A 20,979-nucleotide genomic window follows, 5' to 3' on the forward strand; every position below is an offset into this window, starting at 1 on the left:
GCCCCGGGCAGCCTGCCATCTCCGGGGTGCTGTGGCGCCACACCCTTGGGTTTTTCATCCACTGAACCCCAAAACCGGAGCAGCAAAGGCTCCGGACCCTCCCTGAGGTCCCCACACCTGCCAGACCTCAAAGCGCATCCGTTCTTGAGTGGGGCGAACCCCCTGTGGACGTGTGTGCCCTTGAGCTGGACAGCGAGGGATGGGGGCGTCCTTCCTCCCCAGTATCTCCGGGGCTGCGGGGGTCCCTGCCGCTGCCGCTGCCGCGTGCTGTGAGAACCGCTGTCCTTCACGCTCCCGTGCGCGTCTACGGGGCAGAGTCCCACTCCGCTTCCCACAGGTGTACGATCTGGGGCAGGAACCCTCACACCTGCTTCTCTGGCAAGTGGGGTCAGGGCCGTGCCCAGGTCCTCGTGCTGGCATGAAGGCAGCGGCCAGGCGAGTGAAAGGGGAGTGGGGGGGTCCTCTGTCGATCCCACGCGGTGATTGCGATGAGCAAGGGTTCCGATTCACAGCCCACGGCTTCTTTCCCGTCCGTCCGCTTGTGAGAAGGCCGGGTCGCAGGGCAGGCTGAAGGGCAAGCTGGGGTCAGGCTCCAGGCCCCGCTGCTGTCGGAGAGCAGGACCTTCCGAGTGGCTGGGCATTTCGGGGTTTTATCTGTTTGCCCGTGGGTGTTTGTGGTTGCTGCTGTTTTAAGTTGCGACCTGCAATCCGGCTTCAGAAAGAGAAAGCCGAGCAGCCAGGTGCAGGAGAGGTCTGTCCCCGGCACTCCCTGCCCCCCCACAGGGGGCGACCTGCGGGGTGTGGCTGGGCCTGCCCCATGAGCTCAGGGAGATCCAGGTTCACAGCCAACCGCCTTGGGACCCCGCGCGTTTGTGCCTCCAGAGGAATCGTGCCTGGAGATTCCAGGTGCCTGCGGTGACACAGGTCGCCGTCTCCTGCAGGGCGTGCGGGTGACCAGACCCTGCTGCTGCCTCCGGGCCCCGGCCCCAAGCACCCAGACAGGCCGGCACCGGTACCAGCTGCCACCGTGGCTGCTTTTCAACCATCTTATTTATTTAAATATGAAAGAACATTTCATTTCTCCCCAGCTAGCCTGGAAGAAGGTCCCCTGGGGAAACTGTAAGCAAAGAGCTGGCTCGGGACAGCAAAATCGCTGCCCCTGGGAGTGATCCAGAGCCCGGCCTGGTCCACAGGGAGACCCGCACTGGCTTCAGGAAAGCCGCGATGCCCCGGGGAGGCCCCCTTCACGCCCCCCAGTGCCTTTTTTGATAAGAAAGACGGGCAGTGGGTCCCAGACCCCCGCTCCATGTTCAGAGGACATCAACCAACAGCCCCCATGAAAACAGGTAATGCGCCAGCTCTCCCAGAGCCCAGCTCCTTCAGCAGAAACGAGGACAAGCCGCCCCCCGATGGGGCTCCTGGTCACAGCTCACTGCGGGATGCCTTGGCCACAATCACCAGCTTGGACAGCTCGGCCTTGAACGCCCCGGGCCTGTGGGACACTGCAAGAGAAGCACGTGGTTGGGCCCCACCACTCCAGAGGCTTTGCGTCCTGGGCGGGGTAGGGGCACAGCCCCTGGAAGTGAACTCGACATGGAAAGGCCCCCGGCCCTGAAAGTCTTATGGGTGAGGAACCAAAGAAAGGAGAGGCTGTTGGGCTAGTCCTGAGGGCAGGAGACCTCAGGAACATTCAGGGTGGGAAGAGCCATGGTCATTTCTGCCACAGCGAGGACGGATGGGGGTCGGGGGCGGGCTGCGCCACCTCCCGCTGGCACTGGGAACTTGTCTGAGGCCCAACGGTGTCTTTCAAGCAGGACCTGGACTGTGGCCTCCACCGGCTTGTCCCCAATGGCTCAGCCCTGCCCTTCGGCTGTGCACGCAGAGGTCAAGGTTCTGCTGGCTGCCCCATCTCCTGTCCTGGACCTCTACCCGAACTGCCCCCACACCCTCCAGGACCTGCAGGTGGGGCAGGGCTCCTTCCAGACCCACGGCCCCTCCTCCCAAAAGCCCCGCTCACTGCACCCCCCGCCACTCCCATGCCGGTGATCCCCACAACTGTAAGGATCCTTCTCCTCACCTCTGGTGTCCGTCAGGACACTCAGGGCTCCCTACGACATGGTTCTACTCCCATGTCCATCATCACTGCTCACCCCCCTTGTTCTCACGCACAGAGCCCCAACTCTGGAGCTCCCCAGCCTTCTTTCTGCTCAGCATCTGCCCCTGAAGGCTGAACACAGCTCAGGACACCCAGGCCCCCCCCCCCCGCAGACCTTAGGGGTTCCTAACCCCGCTGCCCAGGCATCGAAGCAGTCACAGAACCCGGGACAGGCTGTGTGGATGTCGCCGGGGTCCCCTCCTGGGCAGCAATCCCACCGAATGTCCCCAAAGGGCCCAGCAGATTTTCATGCTCGAAGTAGGGCTTGCCCTGTCCCAATGAGCTAAGGCTGATTTTTACGTTTACATAGCATCCGCCGAAATCAAAGGAAAATGGTATTTTGTGATATGTAATTCACATTTCCATGTTCTTAAAATCGAGTTTTATTAGGACACAGCCGTGCCCGTTCGGTGCCCTGTGGCTCACGGCTCTGCTCACCCGGGTTGAGTGGTCTCGGCTGTCGCCTCCGCGAAGCCCTTTACAGAAACAGCATGCAGACGCTGGGCCGTCACCCGCCCCTCTGATGGGGGTGCTGCCCCCCCCCTTATGTGCCTGAACCCGGGCTTCATTTCCACAAACCATCTTACATACCTGCCGTCTTGGTCACTTCAAATTCCTCGCTTTTCAGGGGGACGTCGCTTTCTCGCTCAAATGCAGCTTTCGACTGAAAGAACAAGCAGAAACGTCCTCATCGGGAAGGAAGGCGGTTTGGCCTGCTCCTCCTGCTCCCGAGGGCAGCGCCGGCTAAAGCCACGCTCTCACTGTGGCACCACGGGCACCGCTCTCTTAAGCACGTGAGAGAAGCCCGCAGGGGCAGCGGTTAATCCGCTTAAGAGATAGTCAACCAGCTTCAAACTTCGTGCCTTTGCTGCAATCCGAGGAAGGTACTTTCCCCTCCGGTGAACAGAGGCGAAGGACAGAAGCAGGACAGTCTCCTGAATGCAACTGCACAAATCAGACCGGTGTCTCTTTCCACGGGCTCAGTGAGTTTCCCAGTCCGATGGGAGCTCGGGGGCGCAGGAGCAGCGGTCCGCGGTGGGACAGCTAGGAGCAACCCCTCTGGGTGGGCCACGAACCACAAGCCACGGGAGCCGCGGCACACCAGGCCCTCCCCACACCAGCGAGCAGGCTGCCCGTGCCTCAGGCCGCTCCTGCCCTTTCTGTCCCCAGAGGGTCCCTGGCCCCTCCCCTCTGGCTTTCCGTGGGCCTCGCCAGCAGGGGGCACTGGCGGGAGATGGCGGGAAGGGGGGACTGTCGGGTGGTAGGAGAGGGAGGCCAGGTGTCTGGTTCCCGCCACGGGTCTCTAGGGGGTCAGCGGGGTCCCACTCTGGGCCCCGCGCCCGGTCCCTGGCACGTCCCGGCCCGGAGTCTGCGTGGTGTCCCATGTCGAGGGAGGGGCCCGTGCCTGTCCCCGCACTGCCCCGCCGGCTCCCCCCCCCCCCCCGCTCCCCCGCGCGGTACTCACGTAGGCCATGCCGTACTCGATCTCGGCGCCCCGCACCTCTGCCCTGAACTGTGTGAAGTATAAATAGGACTTGCCCTGGGGCCTGCGAAGGAAGCGCAGGCAAGGGGGTCAGCCCCAGCCTCCTCAACATCATCTCTTTGCTGTTTACTAGAACACTCTTTTGGCTCATTTACTGACAAGTCTGGTTCTCCTTCTGGGTCTGAGCTGTTTTACGACAGAACGAGCGCTTTTTCTTTGGGCGCCAAAGCCATTCCAGGTACTGTACCAGGAACCAGGGCATGGCGCCATCCCGGGCGCCGAGAAGGGCAGGAGTTAACTGGGCAGAGGAGGGAGCAAGCAGAGGGCAGGGGTCCCGGCGGGTGCAAACGGGAGCATTTACAGAACCACCAGGTCAGCATGGCCAGAGCGGAGAGGAGCTGCAAGGGGGATGGTGTGCGGGGCGGGGTGGTGTGCGGGGTCAAGAGCCCCATGTGGCCGCGGACACGGATGGGGTGGAGGGGCAGTGGGGTGAGGGCAGGAGAGTCCTGCTGGGGGCGCGTCAGCAGGAAGGCAGGGGAGGTCCAGGGAGCCTCCTGCAGCCTGCTCAGCCGACGTGTGAGCTGGGACAACAGCCCGTTCAGCAGGACCTCTCGCCAAGTGGGCAGCCGCCGGGGCCCAGCGTAGCCACAGGCCTCTGTGGCTCGGAGCTGGTGCCCACACGCCATCATCAGGATGGCCCCTGGGGCCCCTCTGCCTGCTGCCAACAGGGGCCGGTCCACAGAGTAGGTGAGACCGTCCCCAGCAATGCCCCTGCTTCAGACAGCAGCAGGCAGGGGACTGTGGGGTACTACCTGCAAGCAGGACTCGAACACGGGTGTCCTGCCATGGCCCTCCACGTGATCTGTGCCCCTCGGCCGACCCCCAGAGGGCAGGACCAGGGCTTGGAGGGCTGTGAGTCCCCCGGAATGCGTGCACTACACGAGCCCTACAAGCGACTCTCGCAGAACCAGATCCAGGCCACAGAGACCTGGGGAGCAGGGCCAGGATGTGACGCCTATCCAGCACCCGCCCCCACAGGGCTGAGCACCCCATTCCCTCTGTCCTTTCTCGGGGCCACCGTTCACTCATGCCATAGTACAGGGCGGGGAGACGGAGGGGGGCAGTGTGGGGAAGCCTGGCCCCCGGCCTCCCCACCCCCTGTGGGTCCCCGTGTCCATGAGCTTCCCTGGGGAGCCCTCCCCAGCAGCGTCACCCCGCCCCTCCTGCCTGCACGTGGGTGACCATCGCCCCCAGTCCACGCCCCGCAGGGGTGATGGTTCCTGCGCCTGGAGTCACGCAGGCACCCACCCTCGGCAGCCCCAGAGAAGCACCTCCTGCAGGGGAGACACTCCCGCTCCCCCAGGGACCCTGGGCTCACCTCCAGATGGTGCAGGTGAAGTGCTGGTTGTCCTCGCTGGTCCCCAGGCTCATCTGCCACTTCTGGGGAGAGACGGAAGACACAGGTCAGCCCAGGACGCCCTCCACTCCTGCAAAGGCAGCCAACCTTCCCTGGGCCTCCCGGCTGCCGCCTGGCTCGGGGCGGGCAGATGCCTCCGGGCCAGCCCACAGGGGTGGGAACATGTCCTCAGGCGCCTGTCTACACCCACAGGAGATGCAGCACTGAGACTGAGCCCGACTGTCAGCTACCGGCCGCATGGGCTCGGCAACGGTCACAAGCGTCCCATTCTCAGTGGCGGCCGTCAATGACCAGGGAGGCCGCTGGGGAGTGGGGGAAACACCCGGGGGTGTGCCTTGTGCTCACTTTTGCTGTGAATCTAAAACAGCTCTGAAAAATAAAGCCTTTCGAAAAAAACAAACCCTAAAATAAAAGGAGACCCTATATCCATACTTGCTGGATCAGGACCAGGTCCTCCAAGCAGACACGAGACCGCAGCGCTCACGGTTACAGAGAGGACACAGGTGGGACCTGGTGATGGAAGGCACCAGAAAGCTTTCTATGTGTTTTTCTATTGGAAGGGTGTGAAAGTGTTAGCTTTTTTAAAAAAATCAAGAAAGATTAAGAGTCAGACACTCAGCCGACTGAGCAACCCCAGCGCCCCTGCAGATTAAAACTTTTAAATGACTCCCGAACACACCACTACCAGCCTCTTCTAATTTTCATGGCGCCTGCAAACCTGGTGGGTGGACACAGACAGTCCCTGTGGGCTTGGAGTGCCTAAGGCGACTGTATGTTTTGCTAGTAAAATGTGAGTTTGCAGACCCCTGCCCCGAGTACTAAGATACTGGTCCTCCTGCTTCAACATCAGAGTTTCCTCATGAACAAAAACAAGGCCATTTTTAGGTTCATCGCGACGGAAATAAATGGTCCCCCAGATGCTGTGTGCCCGCAGCAGGGAAACGGGAACCAGGGACTCTGGCTCGACAAAGGGACGGCTGCGGGCCACACCTACGGACCCGGAGATTTTTCTCCCTCCCTATCTAAAAACACCTGTCCATGGCTCGAAGGCCTGTGAGCACCTGGAAATGGTTTTATGCAATGAAATAGATCTGAGAGGTTTTCCACGACTCTGAAAAAGCTCTTGAAGATGAGGCAAATGTTGAAACACTGTTCAAAAAATTACAAATGCGGGCGCCTGGGTGGCTCAGTGGTTTAAGCTGCTGCTTTCGGCTCGGGTCATGATCTCAGAGTCCTGGGATCGAGTCCCACATCGGGCTCTCTGCTCAGCAGGGAGCCTGCTTCCCTCTCACTCTCTCTGTCTGCCTCTCTGCCTACTTGTGATCTCTCTGTGTCAAATAAATAAATAAAATCTTTAAAAAAAAAAAAATTACAAATGCAAACAAACTTAAAACCAAGAGTTTCTTTTTTTTTTTTTTTTTTTTTAAAGATTTCATTTATTTATTTGACAGAGAGAGAGATCACAAGTAGGCAGAGAGGCAGACAGAGAGAGAGGAGGAAGCAGGCTCCCTGCAGAGCAGAGAGCCCGATGCGGGGCTCGATCCCAGGACCCTGAGATCATGACCTGAGCCGAAGGCAGCGGCTTAATCCACTGAGCCACCCAGGCGCCCCAAAACCAAGAGTTTCTTAGCAAGAGGGTCGACATCCCTCTGAGCCGCCTCCCGGTTCTGCGAGCTTCACCGCAGTCTCGTGGCTGCAGGGCGCGGTGCGCAGATGGTGAGGCTCGGGTTTGGGCACGAAGTCATTCCTGCGAGTGTGTGTTCTGGGCACAGCCTGAGCCCTTGGGGAGCTCCGCACAGGAGTGGCCGGGTACGACAGATGACACATAATTGGCGGTTGTGATTAGTTTTTATTAAGATATAGACGACACATGGAGAAATGCACCCCTTTTGGTGACAGTTCTAGAAGCTCCGACATGCTTCTAGCGCCGTATCCCCCATCTAATGAAGATACAGACCAGGTCTGTGTCCCTGGGTCCCCAGCCCCTTCCCTCTGCAGTTAACCTGCAAATTCCTGGTAACTGCTGACCCCATCTCAGAGCTGTGCCTTTGCAAGGCCGTCCCCAGACTGGAACCAGGCAGTGCACAGTCTGTCATGGTTTCGCTTAGCCTGGGACACTGGAGAGCCTTCCACACCACCGGCCGTGTCCACGGGTCCTTTACTCAACAGCTCGACTGAGAAATATAGACACGCTACACAATTCACTCTCGTATGGCGAACGATTCTGTGTTTTCTAGCATATGCAGAGATCTGCAACCATCCCCACGATCTAGTTCCAGAACATTCCATCACCCCAGAAAGAAGCTCTATCTCTTCCCTGCCCACCTGAGCCCCCTTCCCGTCTGTGGATGGGCCTGTTCTGGACGCGTCACACATGTGGGCTCAGGGTCTGTCCCCAGGCGCCCGTTCACAGCAGTGACGCTCCCATGCATGGTGAACAGCCTATGTGCCTCCGTTCACCCACTGACGGACACCACAGTTGTTCTCGCCTGCAGGCCACCGTGAACCCTGCTGCTGTGAAGGGTCATGTACAGGTTTTTGCGTGGGTGAGTTTTCATTCCTAGTGGGCAGACAGCTCACTTTTACGGTGAACACACGTCTAACTTTGTAAGAAACAGCCTGTTTGCATCCCCACCGAACTCAGCCAAGCTCCCCGGCTGCCCCGCCTCCCGGCGGGCACTGAAAGATCCTGTGCCTACTGTCACCTGCCAGCACAGCCCTGGCCTCCCAGGTGACCCTCTGCCGAAGCCAACCATCACCGAAGGAGCCGGCGCGGGCTGTGCTCCCTCAGAGGCCCCGGCTCCGCGCTCCGTGCACCCGGCGCCCCGGCACACCCCCAGCCCGGCCATGGGTCCTCCCGGGCGCCAACCAGACGCTGGGGCTTCCTCTCTCTGATGAGGCCTCTGCAGGAACACCCCCGGGGCCTCTTGGATTTCCGTTCCGGCTGCTCCGAGGGGCATCTCCGCGGTGTCCGGCGGACTATAGAACATCTAACTATCCCCGCACCTTCGCCGAGAATCCGGCCGCCATTCACTTGGGAGGTAGCTGCAGGACAGCCACCAAAGAGTCACCCCTCCGGCTCACGCAGCATCACCTGCCCAGGCGCTGGGCTCCCTGTGGTCCCGTCACCGCTCTAGAGGGCTGCGGCTGGGCCAAGTCCGAGCCACGACACGTCGGCTCTGCGTAGAGGTGATTTCCTGCAGGAGGTACTTCGTCTTCCAAAACCAATTCCAGCTGACTGCTGAAGTACAGTGTGTGAGCCAACCGCGACTCCAGGGCAGGGCTCCGGTCTGTGGCGGGCCCAGCCAGCGTGCGTGAACTTGGCTCCCTCACCCGACACGGCAGCGGGCTGTCCACCTCTGAGAGTTTAAGTTCAGTCGGAGGAGGAGGCGGGGTGGGGGGCACGAGCTTGCTCTCTTCCAAGCTGCGGGTGACCCTCGGTCAGGAGCACAGAGCAGTGGATAGGGGTCTGTTCCCCAGGGACCTCGGTCACTTCCCAGCTGGGAGAGCCTGGGCCTCCGTGTCCTCGAGTGTGAAACAGGGTAATGCCAGAGCACCGCGGCCCCTGGGGTGGTGGAGAGGAAGAAATGAGATGTGCGCGTGGCTTAGCACTGCACAGACGCCACAGGCGAGCTGCTGCTCGGTTCATGGTCCCGTGAATCAGTTATCCACACACATCCAAAGGCTGCCACGGGAAGAGGGCACGGTGGGACTGGTTCCGGGTGCCGGGGTCGGGGTCGGCCGGACTGACGGGCTTTGGCTCATGATTAGGAGGAACATTCCACCACTTGGCTTCATCCCACAGTGGAGAGGACCATCTGGAGAAGCAGTGAGTCCTGGAAGTGAGGCAGGAATGGGCGGACCATTGCAGGAAGCCTGGTGGCCGGGGGTCACTGCTTGTTCGTTGCATTTTGTTAAAATAACGTCACCGGGAACCATTTACTTACAAACAAGTCCTATCCAGAGTACCAGAAGTCGTTCTTGCCCAGTGGTTTCCAACGAGGGAGAATTCTGTCCTTCACGGAACACTGGGCAATGTCTGGAGATGCTTTTGGAAGTCAGGACTGAGGGCTGGGGTGCTCCTGGCCCTGACTGGGTGGGGCTGGGGAGGCTGCTCGAGGCCCCGGTGCCTGGGAAAGCTCCTTCAGAGAGCGACCTGGCCCCGAATCCCAGACGTTAGTGGTACTGTGGGGGGACAGAGCTGCTCCTGCCCATTTCAACGTGCTGTCCCGAGGGGAAGGAGAGGGGGGCTGAGAACCGGCCTGCCGGGAGTGACAGGCACAAGAGCGGCTCCCAAGCAGCCCCCATCTCTACGACTCTGCACTGCCAGGTGGCACAGTGCCGCACACTGTTCTGGAACGAGAGTACTTCCTAAAGTGTGGTTGCTGGGGTGGAAAGCGCAATTAGGGACAAAAAGATCGGGGGCGCCTGGGTGGCTCAGTCAGTTAAGCGTCTGCCTTCAGATCAGGTCATGATCCCAGGGTCCTGGGACTGAGCCCCGCATCGGGCTCCCTGCTCAAGGGGGAACCGGCTTCTCCTTCTGCCTCTCAACCCCGTTCGTGCTGTCTGAGAAATGGACAATCTCCCCCCCCAAAAAAAAAAAAAAAAAGGGGGAAGTTTTTTTTTTTTTTAAAGATTTTATTCATTTACTTGAATGACAGAAATTACAAGTAGGCAGAGAGAGAGAGGAGGAAGCAGGCTCTCTGCTGAGCAGAGAGCCCGATGTGGGGCTCGATCCCAGGACCCTGGGATCATGACCTGAGCCGAAAGCGGAGGCCCAACCCACTGAGCCACCCAGGCGCCCCGGGAAGATGGTTTTTACTGATTTTTATAGTGATGATGAATTCTTCCTTTTCATTTTTTATTCTTTCTAACAACGTTGAGCAGAAAGTCTGTGTCTTCCCAAACACCTGCGCTCTCCGGCCCGGGAAGACCAAGCAGCGGTATGCGGACAGCACTCCACACCGACACTTTATTCTCGGGGCGCCTCTGACAGCGCGGCACTGCTAGTCCGTGGCTGTGGCCACTGCTGCAGCCCAACCTCGCCACCTTACAACCACTACCATTTCTTCTCTGCCGGTTCCGGAGGCCAGAAGTTCAAATCAAGGTGTCCCCAGGCTCCCCCTGAGGGCTCTGGGGCAGGATCCTTCCTGCCTCTTCCGGTTTCTGGTGGCTCCAGGTGTCCCTTGGCTTCTGGCTGTGCCCCTCCATCTCTGCCTCCGTCTTCGCACGGCCTTTTCCTGTGTGTCTTCTCCTCTTCTACCAAATCTCCCGAGTGTCTCTTGTAAGAGGAGCTGCCGCTGGATCTAGGCCCCCTGTGTAACCCAGGGTGATCTCTTCATTGCAAAATCCTGAACTTACTGTGCAAATATTTTTTTCTAAGTAAAGTTACGTCCACAGGTTCCAGGAATTGGGATGTGAATGCATCTTTGGGGTGGGGGGTTACTCAAGTCACTACCCTGCGTGATAAATGACCACAAATTTAACAGCTTAACTGCACTCCCCACTGCTCAGCTCCCAGTCCCCAAGGCAAAGGCTGGCCACGGCGGGCCCTCTGCTCAGAGTCTCTCCAGACTGGACTCAAGGTGTCAGCAGACTGTACCCCTGACTGAGGTCCAGAGTCCTCTTCAAACTCACGTGCTTATGATGGAATTCAGTTCCTGCAGTGGTAAAAGAATTCAGTTCCTGCAGTGGTAAAACTGAAGTCACGCCACCTGCCAGGGGCTGCCCTCAGCTCCTAGGGGCCACCTGCCCTCCTGGTCCTGCACTCCCCTCACAGCCAGCAATGGTGAGTCACTTTCTTCTTATGCTTTCGATCTTTCTTATTATTTCTTGCCACCAGCTGCTGGAGAAAACAGTCGCCAAGAAACGGGGACCTCAGTCCTACACGGCAAGGAACTGAATTCTACAGACAGCTCGAAGGAGCCTATAGATGAGACCCCCGCCGGTTGACAACTTGATTTGGGCTTTATGAAGCACCCAGCTGAGAGCTGAGCTGACCGCAGCTTCTGACCTCCAAAATTGTGAGATAATAAATGGCTGTTGTTTTAAGCTGCTAAGTTTGTCGTGATTTGTCACGCAGCACAGAAGGCAAATAAAATACTCCTAAGAGAGGCTCATGGGCGCGGCACGTCCGTATCTCACAGGCCTCTTTCCACCCAGACATTTGTTCACTCTGGAATTACAGAGGGAATCTGCCATCACTTGTTACCTTGAGCATTACCTTTTATTGGTGAGATGAGAATAGTTCAATGTGTGTAAGTTAATTAAGGTACGACCCAACCCCACTGCTCCCCGGAGAGCATCTCTCCGCCACAGTGGATACTGCCATACGAAACTGCGTGGAATTTTGAACAACTCACCTCGTTGGTCCCTCCTTGAGAAGCATAGGTGAACGCACAAGTGTATTTGTCCTGGAGAATGGAAGGTGGAAAAAAGCTTGTTAGGAGGTGATCCTTAGTGCTTATGATGCAGGGTCTCAGGATGCCCTTCTGAGATCCAAAGTCAAGACGATCCGTCTTTTGAGCATCTGCATTAAGTGGAAGGAGGCAGCGCAAGATTCCCGGCTGACGTCCCAGGAGGCCCGCCCCGCAAGACCTCCCAGTGTCTACCCAGGCAGAAGTCCCCTGCCAGCCCCCCTGTTCGTGCGCTCCTGAGTCAGGACAAACAACTCAGGTGGCTTCTGGGGGATGAAGAACAGGAAGAGGAGAAGGGGGAGGTCCTACACCCTCCAAGCACTCACCCATCTAGGCACATGGACTTTGGAAGCAGGTTATGGACCCCAGAGAACCCATCTCTGCCCTGCTGTGGGCCTCAGACAAGGGAAAGCTCCTCTGAGCCTGTTTCCCTCAACTGTGAAACGGTCCTAGCAAATCAAGCACTTGGCGGTATCTGGCTATAAGGAAGTGCTCAATAAACACCACCTATGGACATCCCTTACAGACAGGGAACGCGAAGGTGGGAGGGGAAAGACTTCTCCAACAAGCTGCGGGGAGGGCTGGGCCAGACCCAGGCTTGCAGACCCCCGGGCGAGGTCTTGCCTCACCCCTCACTGAAAGAGAAGGAAGGCCTCGTGCAATGCAGAAAAAGAGCAACGTCTGTCTACTTCCGCCCTCGTCAGAGCTGCAGCGGGGCTGACTTTCTGCAGAGTCTGGGGGCGAACGACCCCTCCGAGTCCCCGCACTCCAGGACTCCCGGCTCCGGTAAACTCAGTCGCACCTCAGTGGCGACCGCGCCCCCGAGACCCCCTTCCCAGCTCAGTCTCCGCCCCCCGAACGTCCGCGTCCCCTTCTCAGGACCCGCCCCCACCGGCGCCACCGCTCAAGCCCCCGGGGCGGCAGCGGTACGTACCCCCGGACCCACGTTCTGGGAAAAGGAATGCACGACGCCGCCGGGTCGCACGTCAAACGCTACCGTCGTGGGCTCGGACACCGCCTCCGCCGGCCTCAACGCCGCGGCCGCCAGCAGCAACGCAGCCCACAAGCTCGCGCCTCCGCCGTTCCTCCTTTCGCTGGGCGCCGCCATCTTGGGATCGGGTCCGCGGGGCTGGGGCGGCGACGGGACGCCGCGAGGGACACGTGGGGCATCCGCTCGAGGCCACGTCGGCGGCGTCGCAGCCACGTGACCTGGCGCGCCCCGCCTCCTCCCGGGCCGGGGCTGCCATGTTGGGGCGGGGCTTGGACTTCCGGGAGGAGTCCCTGGGGTGGGTGGTCCTGGAGACCAACCAGGTGATGAAGTTCCCAACCCTGTGAGTGAGCCCACAGCTCTTCCAGTTAGTAACCGTCGTAAGTTCCGTCGGGAATGAGGGAAATGGACGATGACCTCAGTTGTTGCAGCCAAGATCCCTGGGTGGATCTGAAAGTTAGAGGAACCCTCGTTTAGGATGGAGTGGAGAGGCCGGCAGGGAAAGCTCTGCACCCTATGAGTCAGTTACAGACCCAACAGGAAGGCCAGCCCCTTGCAAGTCCATAGTATGTTAACCACTACCTCACGGCCTTAGCAGGAGGAAGGAAATTTTCCCCTGCCCTGGCAACAGCCCAGCCAATCAGAGGCAGCCAACGAGAGATAATCACCACCCAGCTAATGAGACACAGCCAGAGCCCAGCCAATGAAAGACAGCCACAGCCTAGTCAATGAGAGATAGTGACAGTACAGCCAATAAGAGACGGCCACAGCCCAGCCAGTGAGGGACGGCCACATCCCAGCCAATGATAGACAGCCACAGCCCAGACCCAGCCAGCCCAGCCAATGAGAAGTCCCCACATCTGGCCCTGAGAGCAGTGGACTTTTTGATTATAATAGCCCTCCCGACTTCCTCTTTCTTCCATAAGAGTAGTCGTTTCCTTTGTTCTGCAGATTTGCCTCCGGTTTTTGCTGTAGCTTGCTTGTCCTGGGTTGCAATTCCTTACTATTACTGAATAAACCTATTTTTACTGGTAAAATAACTGGCAGTTTTATTTTTTAAGGTTAGCAGATCTAACCATTGGTGGGGGAAAATATGATGAGAAACAGGATATTTCTATAGGCTCAAAGTATTTCCCCCCAAGACGCTTAATTAGTTATAAATGGAAAAATAGTCATTTTATAATGAAGACACCATCTTTAGCCCAATGTCACCAATGAGACTTCAACGACAACTGAAAAGACATTTCAGCTGCACCTCTAGACTTCCTGCCCCAAGTGCATGACTTCAATCTAATTATAAGCAAATATCCTACAGGATCCCAAGCTGAGGGACATCCCGCAAGATAACAGGGCAGTACTCTTCACAAACATCATGAAAGACAACGCTTGAGGCACCATCACAGAGTGAAGAGACCAAGACAACGAAACACAGTATGGGATCCTGGATGGGGTCCTTGTCTGAGTTCAATCTGTTGTACGGCAGACCGGGAGGTTTATGAAAAAACACACGTGTAATTTCTCATAGTTCTGGAGGCTGGGAGTTCAAGATCAAGGCGAGGTATCTAGCAGGCATGGTGTTTATGGGCATCCCTATGCTCCTATGCCCACAGTCCTCAGGGGGCGGAAGGGGCGGGAAGCCCTCTGGAGCCTCTCTCATGAAGGCACTCATCCCATTCGTGGGGGTCCACCCTCATGAGCTAACCCCCTCCCAAAGGCCCCACCTCTCCACGCCATCACCTTGGGTGTTCGCTTTCAACATACATATTTTGGAGGGACGTGTTCAGTCAGCAACAATCCTGGACCAGAAAAATGGCCTCTGTGTCGTAGATAATAGGATTGTATTGATGCTAATTTCCTGGCTCCCTTAACCTGATTGCACCATGGTTATGTGGTGATGTGAACATTAGGGGAGGCTGGGTGAAGGGTCTCCAGGAGCTCCGCACTATTCCTGCAGCTTTTCTGTGAGCCTAAAATTGTTTCAAAATAAGCTAAAAAGAAAATAATCCGTACATTGGGGGTTGTCAGGAAAATTAGCTGAGGAAATGCAGGTGAAATTTCTACAAGTAAGAATTCTTAATACAAGCTTCCCCCTTGCCCAGACACATACCTTTTTTGTCACAAATTTCTTAAATTTTCAAGAAAACAAGAACAACGAGGCCAGGAGTATCCAGAATTAAGCTTGTTTTCCTAGTCCTTCTTGACTTGAAATGACAGAATCCAGAAAGAAAATGGCAGAGGGAACCCCTAAGCTTGGCTCTATCAAAAAACCTTTCTCGGGGCGCCTGGGTGGCTCAGTGGATTAAGCCGCTCCCTTCGGCTCAGGTCATGATCTCAGGGTCCTGGGATCGAGCCCCGCATCGGGCTCTCTGCTCCACAGGGAGCCTGCTTCCTCCTCTCTCTCTGCCTGCCTCTCTGCCTGCTTGTGATCTCTCTCTCCGTCAAATAAATAAATAAAATCTTTAAAAAAAAAAAAAAACCTTTCTCACATCCCTTTAACTCCCTCAGACGCAGAATGAAGGTCAGTTTCAGGAAGGTCAGGAGGGTCCTCCAGCAGGCTAACGGCTCCTCAGACAACCCTAATTCCAATACTGATGTCCTTCTGGTATGGGCCGCCTGTCGTAAATTGGCCTATTTGCTCACATTAAGAAATTTCTTTCTCCTTGCAACTGCCTGCTCTGGACCCATTAGAAACTGGCTCCATAAACTGGATGACAGTCTTATTCTGTGTTTCACACAGCATGGTCCTGTCGATGTCTTTCCCATTACCTCACCTGCTGTGTTTGACCTTCAGTCCCTCACTCTGAAGGATTCAGTTAGTGGCCAAGAGCTGTTGCTAACAAGATATTTCAGTTGTGAGCTGTTTGAGTCTCCCACTGAGGTTAGGGAGGGCTGTGTGTACATGTTTTCTTTTCAGAAAGACTGAGCCCAAACCTCTTTTGTTTTTCCTTTTTGCCTCAAAGGAAAAAAAATCACATTAAAAGTAAAAAAAAAAAAAAAACAACAGCAAACAAAAAACACAAACCATTATTCCAAAGACCCTGCTTTTTAATCATGACATGAAATCTAGCAGTCCTTAAGGAAACCATTCGGGGACACAAATATCCATGGACATCTCTCTCTCTCTGTGTTCAGGAAACCATAAGCAGGATAGGTGTGGATGTAACGAGATTGCACAGAGGAACTCCTTTCTTGAGAATAAACGGTTCCATATAATGACTGTGGTGTTGGTTACAGGAATCTATACAGGTGACAAAAAGGAACAGACACACAGTCACCAGCGAGCACATGTAAATGCTCGTAAAATCCATATAAGGTATGGAGTCTAGTTAATCACACTGCACTCATGTTGCTTTCCTGATATTGACAATGCACTGTGCTTGGGTAAGATGTAAGCTGCGTGAAGCGTCCATGGGACTCTTTACTATCTTTTCAACCTCCTACATGTTCCACAGTTTTTGTTTGTTTGTGCTGAAATACCACAAACATGTTGGCAGACAAATGCCAAACTGGGAAGTCTCTGCATCCAATACGACACAGGCTTTTATTTCCATCGCATATGGGTTCTTGCCAATTAGGGAAGAGATGAGCTTTTCCAACAGGAAAGCCTATGCATAGGCATCGTCAAACAGTGCTGGGGACCCCCCCCCCCCCACTGACGGATCAGATTCCCGCACCTGTGGAGGAGAAAAGTGGCCCACAAAACAGTCTGGAAGAATCAAATGTCTCTACCTGCCACCTCTGAGACCTTGACCTTCTGCTAACGGACACTTGTCCTTTTGTAGCTGCCCATTATCCACCCTCCTTCCTGTTGGAACCCCACTTCCTCTTCCAGGCCTCCTTGTCGGGTAGGAATGTGAATGACTGAAGCTAGGCCAACAGGTGTTGTTTCACGGCAATCTGAGTTCCGACTGAGTGAGGCAGGAGTAGAAGGTTCTCAGGAAGAGTTCCTGCTTGGAGACAAGTGCAGGTTTCCAGCTGCCAACGCTCCTGGAGCAAGCCCAGTGCCCTTTGCCACAGGCTTCTGTCCTTCTGTGATCTGTGACCAGTCCCCTCCTCCACTTTGTTGCACAGAGGTTTAAGCGAAAGGCATCTTATTCTCAAGACTGGGATTTTAAACATTTCATTGGCTGAGCTCCCTACCCGTAAAACACATTGAGATTGACAACATTGTTCAGTTTCCGATATGGATGACAAGGGACTGATTTCCTTCATATGTAAAGAGTCTCCACAAATCAATGAGGCCAACAGATCAAATGACCTATTGATCTATAGCAATGATTGCTAGTCAACAAGTGTCTTAAAACATGAAACCATCCCCACACATAAAAGAAACGTGAGTTCAGACTACAGCGAGATACCATGTTTCACCCCTAAGATCGGTGAAGATAAAAATATCTGATAGCAGGTAGTCCTGGCGAAGGAGTGGGGAAACAGGCACACTTCACCCTTCTTGGAGCGGTTTACATTGAGGTGTTCTCTTTGGAAGGCAATCTGGCAGTACTCTGTCGAACTAAAAACGAGTATGCCTTTTGATAATTCTAGGAATTTACCCTATAAACCCAAACATATGCCCAAAATATGTGCAAGACTATTTGTTACAATATCACTTATACTGGGGCTTGATCAATTATAGCCTGTGGGTTAGATCTGACCAGCTGCCTGGTTTTGTAAATAAAGTTTTATTGGCACCCAGCCAAACACTCATCTACATATCATTGGAGGCTGCTTTTGAACTAGGAGGGCAGAGTTGAGCAGTTGTACCCCAGGCTGTCAGGCCCACAAGGCCTAACATATTTACTCTCTGGCCTTTTGCACAGTAAGTCCACTGACCCCTGATTTATACTGATTTAAACAGAAAAGCCCAGAATAACTGATTATCAGTTAACAGGTGCCTGGCAAAATAAATTCTGGCACATTCAGAGGGAGGAAGAGAATTCAGGTGTTAAAAATAGAGACTGGGAGGTGATCACCTCTCTGGAGGGAAAGCGTCTTTTCTCTGTGTATCCTTTTGTGCTACAGTTTAACTTGTTAAGCTATTAAAAACAAAAGCGGGACTTCCCCAAGTCCGGAGAGGGTGAAGGTGCCAGGTGAGGCCATCCTGCTGTTGGGACCAGCGTGCAGCCTGCCTCAGCTCTCCCTAGCTCTCGGCTGCTGGGACAGACGGGAAGAGGGGAATGGCCTGCCCTCCTGAGCCAGGAACCATGGAGTCAAGCCTCTGTTCAGATACTAGGAATTTAAGTGAAGGCACCCAGGGCCTAGTAACGGGCCAGAAGGCTATGCACCTTGGCTGGAGCTGTTATCTGAGGAAGCCTGTGGGCTGGAAAGGCCGCCCAGGACATCCCGGGCTGAGTCCCTCGGGGGACACACAGGAGCTGCATCCCAGAACGGTCCTCCCTGGGACCCTCTGATGAGGGGCGGGCCATCTCCCAGCCCTGGCGCCTCCCAGGACCCCACCGGTGGGAGGAACCACCAGCCCAGCCCCAGGCTTGGAAGGAACCTCAGGCAGGCGTCGGCGCGTCCATCTGGAATCATTTACTGAGTCCACTTCTTACACGCATAATTATAAAAGAATAAGAATCGACAAAAATATTTTCTTTCCATAATATGTAGAGGTGGTTCGTTTCCGGTGGGTTTTTTGTTTGTTTTTGCTTCTTTCCTGTTTTTCTTTTCGCCCGCCCCCCGGCAAAACGCTTGGCAGGCAGGAAGAGGCAGGAGTAAGGATAACCCTGAGGCGGGGAGGGGTCCACTGCCAAGGCCGAGCCCCGGGAGCGCGCAGGCCGGGCGCTTCAGAGCCGGCTGAACGCTCAGGGGCGGGCGGGAGGCTCGCGGCCCGCTGCGCACCGCCCCCCGCCGCACTTGGAAGAAGGGTCGCCCCCCGCCCCCCACAGGTGCTGGCTGGCTGGCTGGAACTCTGCGGCCGGCCGGCGGCGGACTCCATTGTAGGTTTAGGCCCCCTTTGCTTTGTCTTTTAAATAATCATGAAAAACGTCCCCCCAAACAAAACACACTCGGACGGGGGCGGGTCTGGAAGGAAAGGCGAACGCATGCTTCCGTGCAGGCCGCTGCGGGGCGGGGAGGAGGCCCGGCCCCGCCCGGTGTCCTCGGGGTCCCCGCCCCCCGGGGGTTCCGGGTGGAGTTGATGCTCCAGCTCCCGGACAACGTAGAGGGGATGGGGATGGCCTGAGGAAGTGCCTCTTGGATGTGGGGCTCGTCTCTCCGTCCTGGCAACCGAGAAGCAGCAGGCAAAAAACCCAGGAGCGTTACAAAAAGGAGAAAAGGCATAGGGGCAGCGAAGGCAGAGGCTGGGTTTGGGGGGCTGTCCAGCGGGGGCGGTGGGAGGGGGCGCCGCAGCCGGGGGGGCGGGGCTGCAGGGGCCACTGGGGCCTTCCCGCCGGCACCCCGGCTGCGGCAGCGGCAAAGCCATTGTGCTCTGAATGTGCGGCCCGCGGCGAGGGCTCAGAGGTGTTCCTGTAGAAAGTGCAGCAGTGTGACTTCGTAGTGCTCGCCGGACTCAGGGCAGCGAATGCTGTGTCTCTCGTTGGGGTAGATCTGGGTGGACAGAGAAGGCGGGGCTGGTGACACAAAGGTACCCTGCCCCAGGCGATTGTTGCCAGGCATCCTGCCCCTGCTCCCCAGTCCCCAGCTCAGGGCGGCCCCTGGGGGGAGGGGCTGTGGAAACAGCAGGCACCCTGGACTGAGGGACTGGGTTCCACACCGCCTTTGCTCCCCCTTCCCCCAACTCGCTTGCTGTGCACTCTGGGCAAGTGACGACCTCCCTGACCACAGCCACCAGCCTGGAAAACCCGGATGAAGACTGTGGACCTCTCTAGGCTTTTCCAGGGCTGCCAAGCTAGTCTCCCGAACACAGAGCCCAGGCATATTAGGAATGGTGCATCCGGGAGCCCACCTCTCTGCCTCCAGGCTAAGAGCTGTCCTGGGACCTGGGGAGGTACAGTGAACCCATCTCAGCGGGGTATGGCAGCGGGGGGGGGGGGGGGGGGATGGACCCTTGGTGCTGCTCATTGGAGCCACCTGCATTGGACCCAAAGGCTGAGAGAGGACTCCACCTGCCGTGCCCTGCCTCCCACGGCAGGCCTTCCGCCCCAGGCTCTGTCAGTTGTTTCCTAGGTCCTCCCTCACCACCTGAGGGCGCATTATCCCCAGAGGGGAGCCCAGGACTTGATGCCAAGGGCCACCCCCAAGGAATCACCCAGTCCCTGAGACCTGGCTGAGCCAAAGTCCAGGCTCAGTGATGGTGGGTGACGGTGAGAGGAGCTTATTAGATCTTGCCTCTGACCATGAAACGAGGACTCTGGCACCCTACCAGGTCTCAGGTAGACCCTGGGGGCCCGTGGGACAGGCTTGAAACCTGCTCCACACGCTCCCAAAGTACCTGACCCTCATCTCAAGCTGGGTGGGACTGGCTGGTACCAGGGCCAGGGAGCTCGTTCCTCACCTCTCCCTGCCAGCAAGATGGGTTTGTGAACTAAACCATTCCTTCCCCTCCAGGCCCACAGCCACTGTTCCAGTTTGCAACTCTGGAATACATCCAAGGACCCAGAGGTGTCTCCTCCTCCTCCCTTGCCTTCTTTAATCCATCCCTAAATGAAGTACAAGCCTAATCATACTGTCCCCAGCTCAGACCTCTGCAAGGACTTGCCAGTCTGTCTCCTGCTGCCTGGCAGCCTCCCAGGCTTCACGCCCCCCCGCACTCAGGCACCCGCACTGCCTGGGACAGACCCTTCACACCACGCTGGGTCTGGCTGCCTGGTTACTTCTTCCTCCTTTTGGCCGTGAGGACGGGGAGAGGCTCTGTGTGGTTTGCTGCTGTGCTCTCAGCCCTCAGGCCAGGGCCTGGTCTACAACAAGTGTGATATGAGAACAAGGAGGACCTGGGACCACCAGCCTCCCAGTCCGTCTGTTCCAGGGTACCTGAAACCAAAGGCGGGGTCTGCCCAACCGCCCTCACCCACTGCCCTGCTCCAGCCCCCAGTGGAGTGTCTCATCTCACCTCCAACTCCTCATAGGGAGGCAGGGGCACAGGACTCCTGTTCCACCCTCCGTGCTAAACGCTCTCCCAAGAGAACCCCCAGTTTCTCCATCTGTCCAACGGGACATGGCATTCCCGAGGGCAGTGTGGGAGGCTTCTGAGAGGCAGACACACTGGCCATGGCAGCATGTGATAAAATCTGTCCCTCTCACCTCTCCTGCTTGGCCGGCCCCTTTCCTGCTAGGACGACTGAATATGGCTCACATCCTAGTGGGTCTCATGGACCTCTGTCTGGAGAGGGCTACAAGGGAGGTGGGCCCTCCAACCCCTGCCCTCTTCCAAGACTGGCTCATCACCAAGGTCCCATGTCTCACCGACAAGCCCCACCCTGCTATGGCAGAAGCCCCGCCCCTCACCTCCAACCCCTGCCCTTTTCCAAGCCTAAGGTCCCATGTCTCACTGACAAGACCTGCCCCCCATGGTGGAAGCCCCGCCCCTTGCCCAATACCCTGCCCCTCCCCCCCCCAGGC

The 20,979-nt window shown here is 56.8% G+C and overlaps 3 protein-coding genes across 3 annotated transcripts in view; 1 reads left to right on the top strand and 2 right to left on the bottom strand.

Moving 5' to 3' along the window:
* Positions 1–1,032: 1,032 nt before the first annotated feature.
* Positions 1,033–12,621, bottom strand: MYDGF (myeloid derived growth factor). The gene is made up of 6 exons (XM_045991126.1): positions 12,406–12,621; positions 11,418–11,468; positions 5,017–5,078; positions 3,621–3,702; positions 2,747–2,819; positions 1,033–1,502 (listed from the first exon to the last, which is right to left on the bottom strand). The coding sequence occupies exons 1-6, from the start codon at positions 12,577–12,579 to the stop codon at positions 1,423–1,425; spliced, it is 522 nt and encodes a 173-aa protein (XP_045847082.1). The 5' UTR covers positions 12,580–12,621; the 3' UTR covers positions 1,033–1,422.
* On the top strand, positions 2,827–5,001 carry LOC123932653 (collagen alpha-1(I) chain-like). The gene is made up of 2 exons (XM_045991124.1): positions 2,827–3,138; positions 3,772–5,001. Exon 2 carries the CDS (start codon positions 3,899–3,901, stop codon positions 4,877–4,879), a length of 981 nt encoding a protein of 326 aa, XP_045847080.1. The 5' UTR covers positions 2,827–3,138; positions 3,772–3,898; the 3' UTR covers positions 4,880–5,001.
* A 5,355-nt stretch (positions 12,622–17,976) lies between the features above and the next one.
* The window catches only part of DPP9 (dipeptidyl peptidase 9), a 39,205-nt gene continuing 36,202 nt past the window's right edge, over positions 17,977–20,979 (bottom strand). The window contains exon 22 of the mRNA XM_045989977.1: positions 17,977–19,008. Within this exon, the coding sequence (XP_045845933.1) occupies positions 18,916–19,008 (93 nt within the window). The 3' untranslated portion in view covers positions 17,977–18,915. The remainder of the gene's footprint in view (positions 19,009–20,979) is intronic.

Source organism: Meles meles, chromosome 20, assembly GCF_922984935.1.
Source record: "Meles meles chromosome 20, mMelMel3.1 paternal haplotype, whole genome shotgun sequence".
NCBI classification, from domain to species: Eukaryota; Metazoa; Chordata; class Mammalia; order Carnivora; family Mustelidae; genus Meles; species Meles meles.